Source organism: Desmodus rotundus, chromosome 5, assembly GCF_022682495.2.
Source record: "Desmodus rotundus isolate HL8 chromosome 5, HLdesRot8A.1, whole genome shotgun sequence".
NCBI classification, from domain to species: Eukaryota; Metazoa; Chordata; class Mammalia; order Chiroptera; family Phyllostomidae; genus Desmodus; species Desmodus rotundus.
In genome coordinates, this window is record NC_071391.1 from 12,141,505 (window position 1) to 12,150,626 (window position 9,122).

Genomic DNA, 9,122 nt, shown 5'->3' on the forward strand with positions numbered 1-9,122 from the left:
TGAATACAAAATTATATGTTAGGGAATGATATTCCCTAAGGAGAAAAATTAAGCAGAGATGGAAGAATAGGAGATACACAATGTTAGTAGGTGGGAGGTGCACGTCTATGAGTTAGTCAGAAAACTCATTATTGACAAGACATGTTTTAACAATAAACCAAGAAGAACCAAGATGGCGGCATAGGTAGACACACTGCGCCTCCTCGCACAACCAGAACTGACAGAAAATCGAACGGCAAGGAAGTCCGACACCAAGGAAATAAAAAATAAACATTCATCCAGACCTTTAGGAGGGGCAGAGATGGGCAGCCAGGGCGGAGAGGACTCAAGTTGCTGTGGCAGGACCGAGATTGGCGCAGTGTGGGACCAACAGGGCAGGCAGTCTGACCACTGGCAGACCCTGGGACCCCACATTCGTGCAAATGAACCGAGAGGGCCAGACTCAGAGTGGCAGAGAACGGGGCAGGCAGAGTGGCGGGTAGCACCCCGCGGCCCCACATTTGAGCACAGATAAACCAGACAAACGGCTGGGAGCAAAGCAGACCACGCCACCCAGGGCTCCAGCTCCGGGAAATAAAGCCTCAAACTTCTGATTGAAAACGCCCGTAGGGGTTGGGGCAGCAGCAGGAGAGACTCCCAGCCTCACAGGAGAGGTCGTTGGAGAGACCCAAAGGGGCCTAAGGTGTGCACAAGCCCACCCACTCGGGAACCAGCGCCAGAGGGGCCCAGTTTGATTGTGGGTAGCGGAGTGAAAGACTGAAATCCGGTGGAGACTGGAGCAGACGCCATTGCTCCCTCTCGGCCCCTCCCCCACATACACCATCACTGCGGAGCGACCAGCATTACCCCGCCCCGGTGAACACCTAAGGCTCTGCCCCTTTAAGTAACAGAAGTGCCGAGACAAAAAAAAAAAAAAGGCCCAAATGACAGAACACTTCAAAGCTCCAGAAAAATGCAACTAAGCGAGGAAGAGATAGCCAACCTATCGGATGCACAATTCGAAACACTGGATATTAAGACTCTCACAGAATTGGTTGAATTGGTTTGAAAACTAGATGAAAAAATGAAGGCTATGCCAAGAAAAACAAAGGAAAATGTACAGGGAAACAATAGTGATGCAAAGGAAACTGGGACTCAAATCAATGGTGTGGAGCAGAAGGAAGAAAGAAACAGCCAACCAGAAAAGAATGAAGAAACAAGAATTCGGAAAAAGGAGGAGAGGCTTAGGAACCTCCAGGACATCTTGAAATGTTCCAACATCCGAATTATAGGGGTGCCAGAAGGAGAAGAGGAAGAACAAAAAATTGAAAACTTATTTGAACAAATAATGAAGAAGAACTTCCCCAGTCTGGCAAAGGAAATAGACTTCCAGGAAGCCCAGGAAGCTCAGAGAGTCCCAAAGAAGCTGGACCCAAGGAGGAACACACCAAGGCACATCATAATTACATTAGCCAAGATGAAACAGACAGAGAGAATCTTAGAAGCAGCAAGAGAAAAGGAGACAGTTACCTACAAAGGACTTCCCATAAGACTGTCAGCTGATTTCTCAAAAGAGACCTTAGAGGCAAGAAGGAACTGGCAAGTAGTATTCCAAGTCATGAAAGGCAAGGGCCTACATCCAAGATTACTGTATCCAGCAAAGCTATCATTTAGAATGAAGGGAAGATAAAGTGCTTCTCAGATAAGATCAAGTTAAAGGAGTTCATCATCACCAAGCCATTATTATATGAAATGTTGAAGGGACTTATCTAAGAAAAAGAAGATAAAAAATAGGAACAGTAAAAATGACAGCAAACTCACAGTTATTAACAAACATACCTAAAAGAAGGGGAGAAAAGGCATACAACTGTAATTGAATAACAATAAAAATTTAAAAAAAAACCCCACACCATAACCAAAACAAAAGAAAACTAAGCAAATGACTAGAACAGAAACAGAACCACAGTAATGGAGATCTCATGGAGGGTTATCAATAGGGGATTGGGAGGGGGAGAGAGGGGGGAAAGGTACAGAGAATAAATAGCATAAATGATAGGTGGGAAATAGGGAGAGGGTAAGAATAGTATAGGAAATGTAGAAGCCAAAGAACTTATAAGTATGACCCATGGACATGAACTATAAGGGGGGAATGTGGGAGGGAGGGGGTGGGCAGGATGGAGTGGAGTGAGGTGGGGGGAATAGGACAACTGTAATAGCATAATCAATAAATATATTTTAAAAAAACAATAAACCAAAGAATATGAGGAGGTAAGCCAATCCTATATCCAGAGGACAAATAGTGAAGACACAAAAAACAACCTGTGTGAAGCTCCTTAGGCAGGAGCACGCCTGATGTCATGTAAAAAGTTGTCAGTGATGATGTCTTATATGTCACATCGGGCCAAACAATCATTAGAGTGGGGCAGGAGTAGACACAAGCTGGAAATGATGGAAGTGTAGTTGAAAATTAGCGGATATGAAATTGGGAGATTTTGGAAGGATTTGAATCATAGGTAATGACTATGTCTAGGGTACCACCATGGGGGGAGCAGCTGAGACAGACTAAAGGAAAAGTTGGTTGTTGTAAATTAACATATCAAAACTTCATATTACAAATTCAAACATGTACTTTAAGTTGCTTTCAAAGTTTTATCCTAACGACATACTTTTGAATCAACCTCTTCTCCTTAATAGCCTTTGGTTATTTTTAATAATTGCATCAAAACTAATTTTCAGGGTTTGGTGGGATCAGAGGTGGAAGGTGGGGATGGCTGTGATGGGGGGAAGTAGTGCAGGTATGGCAGACACGACGGTACCTGAAAAACAGTAAATAAATACACAAATAAATAAAGTTAAAAGACCTTTACAAAGTGGAAATATGAGCATATTAGCCTACATTCTGAGAAAATAAAATTCAAATACTCCAGGTATATTAAAGTGCTTTGATCCTCAGCTAATAATTTTTCTTTAATTAGTGATGGTGATATATTGTTTAGATCAGCCTTAGTTACACACGCCTTGGACTCCAGCCCTGCCTCTGGCTCACAAGGCAGGGAAGGGAAAGTATATTCCCTGTTGTACATGGCCAACTGTGGTCACTATCTCCTTCCACATGGACTCATGGTTTCCAAGGCTGATGCAATGCTTTAATTATTTAGAACGTTTGGTGCCAAAACTACTTCCACACTAACAGGCACTTTTTTATCAACTCTCCTGTGATACCTTCTAGAAACCCATGATTTGGGGCAAAGAAGCTTTGGTGATGAATCTTACTATGAGCTACTGAAAATGGCTTCTACCAGCAGACACAATTCTTGAATGGCCTGTCCCGGGATGAACCATGTCTGAGGCCTCTTTCCTTTCTCCCCGTCATTGAGTTCATACCAACTCTCTGCCTTTATACAAAATATCTTCCTGAGATCCCTCTCCTTACCTTCTTGTCATTCAGAGCGCCCGCACAGCACCTTTGCTTATGTACGTGACATCTAATGTCACCCTTTTAGTGTGTCAGCAACAGTTTCTCAAATATGAATATCTTGGAGAAGATTTTTTATAAAAATTCTGTGAAGTTCAGCTTCACCCATGATATTCACCCCAAATTATTTATCAGCCTAAACTTCAGCATTTGAAAGGCTGATGAGTTTGATGCCATTTCAGGGTCATTTCTGACATTTCTGCCCATCAGGGATATGACAGCATGGATTACTGCCACGTCCAATCAGCATAACGTTTCTGTTTACAAATCAGTCCTGGCATTCAGATTCGTTGCTATTATATGAACATCTACTCTCAAGTGTTAGTGAACAATTCAGTTACGACTTAGAGAGAATGTCTCCTTATTTGTTTTGTTATTCTCACTTTGGTTTCCTTTTGCATATGAAACATGAAGCAGATGGACATTCTCATATCAATCATCGTAATACTAACTTCTTTTCCAAAACGTGAACACAGACACAACAGCCACAGCTCAGCTGCAAATGACAGTAAATCACCTCAGGAACAAGCACAAATAAGGTTACAAAGAAAAATGAAATTGCACCACTTTTTTCATTCATTTTTTTAACCTAACACACATTAGTCATAAAGAATGGAATCCTATCTCTTTTGCTTGCCTCAAAATAATTAATTATATGAATAAGGCTTGTACAGTTCTGTAATAGTAACTGTAGGGGTGAATACACATATAATACCTTTTTTGATATGTTTTTATTTATTTTTATTTTATTATTTCCCTTTATTTTATTTTATTCTTCTTCAAGTACAGTTGTCTGCATTTTCCCCCCATCTTTCACCCTCACCCCAGTTATCCCCACCTCACTCCCCTGATTCCAACCCCCGCCCCTTGTTTTTGTCCATATATCCTTTAGAGTTGTTTCTGAAAACCCTTCCCCTTTTCCCCCATTATGCCCTCTGATCTCCCCTCTGCTTACTGCCTGCTTGTTCTTAATTTCAATGTCTCTGGTTATATTTTGCTTGCTTGTTTGTTTTGTTGATTAGGTTTCACTTCAAGGTGAGATCATAATACATTTGTCTTAAAGTATGTTTTAAATTTTTAATATTTTCATTTCTTTGTGTGATTTGGACAGTTTAGAAAATAATGAACATTGGAAGGGGTTTTGGTGACTTCTTCCAGTGGGATGTTGAAGAAACTTTCCGGGATAGGGCAGGAAGGGTGGGAAGAGGAAACAGAGTGAAGTGGAGGACACTGGACCAAGTTAAACAATTCAGTCTTTGCAGAGAAGGAAATTAGCTCTTTCTGGAAACACCTGGGTATGCTGGATACTCTAGGTACCACTTCTTACCCAGAAAGATTTTCAAAATTCTCCTTTGATTACTTCCCAGCAGAGCATGCTAGAGCAGAAATAACCTAGTGTTCCCAGTTACTGGGGTAAGATTGAAGAACTAACAACTGCCAAGATTTCTATTCTTGCTGACTGATATCAGAGAAAGGTGCTGGCACACCTGAGTGTGTAGGGAGGTGACTGTCATATCAGTGGGGTGTGGAAAGTTAATTCATCCTGGGTGACATCAGGAATCAGGTTGTAGATAACCTTTAGAAACATGGGATAAAAGCTCCCCCTGAGGTCACAGGAATCCGTAATGAAATGTGCCATCAGATTGGAGTCAGCTTTGGCTGGATTTCAAGTCATCATGAGTTTGCTCTCGGGTATTTTGCCATTGGTGTTGGCATACTGCAACCTCGGAGTCTATGGGTTCCTGGAACAGAAGCAATGCCTTTTTTGTTATTTGGGCACTTCTGCTTCTATCCCCGTTGCCTAAAGTGAGAAAACCTACCAGCTTTCTGGATGTAAACTGGAGTATTTTAAAGATGTGACTCTACTGTCCCCTTAGCTTACACTGTTTCTGGTGAGAATTCTGCTGCAATTTTTATCTTTATTTCTCTGTGCACAGTGGCTTGTCTCTTTAGCTGCTTTTAACATTTTTCTTTGCTGCTGCTCTTGACCTATTACAATTTATCTTTTACTGTAATTTCCTCCATTTTCTACTTGAGGTTAGTTAGATACTTGGGTTTATGCATTTACAGCTTTCAATAAACTTGGGGGAAACCTGCCCTGGCTGGTGAAGTTCAGTGGATTGAACACAGGATGCGAACCCAAGGGTCGCTGGTTCGATTCCCAGTCAGGGCACATGCCTGAGTTTCGGGACAGGTACCCTGTGGGAGCCACGTGACAGGCAACCACACATTGATGTTTCGCTTCCTGTCTTTCTCCCTCCCTTCCCCTCCAAAAATAAATACAAAAAATTTGTAATTAGTTAATTAATTAAATTAAGGGGAAATTGGCCATTATTTCTTTCAGTATTTTTTGCTGTCCTTCTTCCCATTCATTCTATTCTTTGACAATTTCCAAATCAAGTAGAGAAACAGCCACACAACCTCATCCCTGTCCAGGCTGGGACATCCTGGTTCATGGTCATTTATGTAGCTCTCCAACCCTTTTATTATTTTGGCCTTTATGAGATCTTTCCACAAGGTGTTTCTTGACTCAAATAACAAACCAGTCGCAGCTCCAAGTTTCACCTCATCCTTTTTGTAGATTTTTTAGAGTTGCTTGTCCTCAGAAACTATTGTAGATTTTGTAGATTTTGCTTGTCCTCAGAAACTATTAATGTGTTGTGTAAATTTTTAACCAAGCTGTGCCTCATCCTGTGATTGCAGTCTATTTACTCCATTATGTTTCTCCCATCTTCTCTAATTGAGTCCTTATCTAAAATATAAAGAGATCTGGGCTCTCCTTTGTCTAATAATGAGAAGGAAATTCCTGAAGCTTTCTGAGTTTTCATTTAGTCACAAATAAACATTTTTCTCATGCTACAATAAATTTGAAGGAATAACAAGAGGTAAGAATTGAGGTTTTATTTTGAGTGTCTTGGTTATTTGAGAATCAATTTTAGTGAAATATAATCTTCGTAAGGCCACGTTCAAATACCCTCAAAACAAAACTGTAAGAAATTAAGAAAACTGTTCATTTGAAAGAGTATAAATCCAAATAGCTACCTGTGAATATGGTATTGAGAGCTCTGACAAATGTCCCATTTGGGACTCACATATTTATTCTGCCCCCACTTGCCTAAACCAGAACTATTGGGAATCTTTGGTGCAACATAACATTTCTCTTCAGTTTATGGAAATGCTTCACATACTTATGAGTTTATTGTGTTCCTTTATCATTAGCCCATATGACTAGGAGTAATACTTTCTGGTGCAAATTTGATGGTAATTATGAACTCGGGTACTGAAATGGCATGACACTACTTAATTATGAGATTATGAAATTGAAGTGGAGTTGGTGGGGGTTGAAAATTATACACATGGATTAGGTTGTCTTCCATATGAAAAAACACACTTTAAAATACTCTCCTATAAAACTAAAAAAACAAATTTGAGAAGTACCAGACCTCACTTTTAATACCAGATTCTTCTCCAAAAATCTTAATTTTGAGTTTTGAGATACTATAGAAGCAAATAACAACAAACCTTTCCTGATACCCAAATAAACAAAAGAGCCAAGGAATATTAAGAACAGATAACAATATCCTTATTTAAGGATACTCCTTATTTAAGGAAAATTCATTATTTTCCTGCAAATGTTCATACACCCAAAAGTAATGATCAACAACTAAGAAAGATAAAGCTCCTTCTCTCCCAATTGGACAAGATTTCCACTTTCTGTTCTCCCTTTCTCTCTCTTCATCATGCATTCTTCTCTGTCCCATCTTCTTCCCTGAACATCCCTAGTTTCTGCTACCAGATTCTCTACTGCCTCTTCCTCTCCTTTGTGAGGACCAGTGGAAAGACCCCAAAGAGCAACTGACTCGCTGACAGTGCTATCTTGTCCAAATATCACACTCCTCCCTCCTGCACCATGCACAGAATTAATTTGAGAAATTTTCCAGGGACAGCACAGGTTTTTACTGATGCTTCTGGTTTTATTGGACTTGGAGGGTCCATCAGTGTAGACACCCTGAGTGAAGGAGGCTAAGGCACACATTCCAGAGGATCAATTTCTCTGAACGTCTTCTCTAATCATCAGGTTGCCACGACAGCAACTTTGAGTGTAAGTGTCCAGGCCCTAGGCATTACTCTGATGACTGCACTCATAAGGACAAGAACGAAATGTAGGAAGAACTTGGGGCACATACACACATGCACACACCTACACTTATTCTGTCATTTGTCAGTACTTTTCATTCGGATGAAAAATTTGTATAAGAAGCTAAATTACCTAATGAGTGTGACCAAATGTTGATAGAATTCAAACAAAGGTCATTGTGGGTTGTTCGAAATAGTTATGGACCTTAAGTAATAACCATGTTCTAATACAATACTCTCAGATTTCTTGTTTATTTCCCCACAAAAAAAGTTTATCTTTGTTGCACATGAAACAAAACTAAGATATTAAGGAAGTATACATTGGAGTCCCCATATACTATTCATTAACTGAAGTCATAGTTTGTTACACCATAACTTTTTTATGGCAATTTTCACCTCTGCATTCCTCAGTGTGTAGATCAGAGGGTTGAGCAAGGGTGTCCCAATTGTATAAAATACAGACACCATCTTGTCTACTGAAAATGTGGTCGGCGGGCGTGTGTATATGAATATACACGGGCCAAAAAATATGACAACCACAATAAAGTGGGATGTGCATGTGGAAAGGGCTTTTCGCTTTCCTTCTCTGCTGTAGTTTCTCAGAGAGTACAAGATGACAACATAGGAGATACACAGGATTATAAAACTCACCATGCAAATGGCCCCACTATTAGAGACAACTAGCAAATTTATCACATATGTGTCCATGCAGGCAAGTTTCAACAAAGGCTGCAAATCACATAAATAGTGGTCAATCACATTGGGGCCACAGAAGGGCAATTGCAAAGCTAGGAAAATCTGTGCTAAAGAGTGGATACAAGATCCCAACCAGGCCACACTCACCAGCATGCCACAGACTCGCTGGCTCATGATGATTGGGTATTGCAAGGGCTTACAAATGGCGACATAGCGATCAAAGGCCATGAGGATGAGCACAAAGATCTCCATAGCCCCAAAAAAGTGGAATGCGAATAACTGAGTCATGCACTCATTGTAGGAAATGGTATTCTTCTGAGAAAGGGCATTCACAATCAACCTGGGGGCGGTGGTTGTAGAGAAGCAGGCATCAGCAAAGGACAGATAGAACAGGAAGAAATACATGGGACTCCCAAGGGTCTTGCTGCTTTTAATAGTCACTACAATGAGAAAGTTCCATGACAGTGTCGCAAGGTAAAGAATCAAGAAGACCACAAATACTGTTTTCTGCTTTCCTGCATCCTGTGTCAACCCAAACAAAATGAATTCAATCACACTGCTATTCATTGCCATGCTGGAGTCTGTACGTACGATGCAGTTGACCAAAGTTTCATCTGCAGACAGAAGAAACGAAGAGTCAGCTTGAGATCAGTGACTGAACTCTAAATTTCTTGTTTCTACTACATCCTGTTACCCCAACTGCTTTTAATCCCCTGTGAATCTTTGTAAACCTGCAGATGCCAAAGGCCCTCCCAGATCTATCTGTTCAGAAACTCACTGCATTGGACCAAAGCTTTTGCACATGGTATATGCGTGTTAATATGCATAAGGCAAA

General features: G+C 40.6%; 1 protein-coding gene across 1 annotated transcript; it reads right to left on the bottom strand.

Moving 5' to 3' along the window:
- Positions 1 to 6,987: 6,987 nt before the first annotated feature.
- LOC123479521 (olfactory receptor 4C11) lies at positions 6,988 to 8,898 on the bottom strand. The gene has a single exon (XM_053923897.1). The coding sequence runs from the start codon at positions 8,858 to 8,860 to the stop codon at positions 7,946 to 7,948; it is 915 nt and encodes a 304-aa protein (XP_053779872.1). The 5' UTR covers positions 8,861 to 8,898; the 3' UTR covers positions 6,988 to 7,945.
- Positions 8,899 to 9,122: the final 224 nt, after the last annotated feature.

Excerpts from the sequence above, each read along its gene's own strand:
- LOC123479521 (XM_053923897.1), bottom strand. The coding sequence starts at position 8,860 with ATGGCAATGAATAGCAGTGTGATTGAATTCATTTTGTTTGGGTTGACA.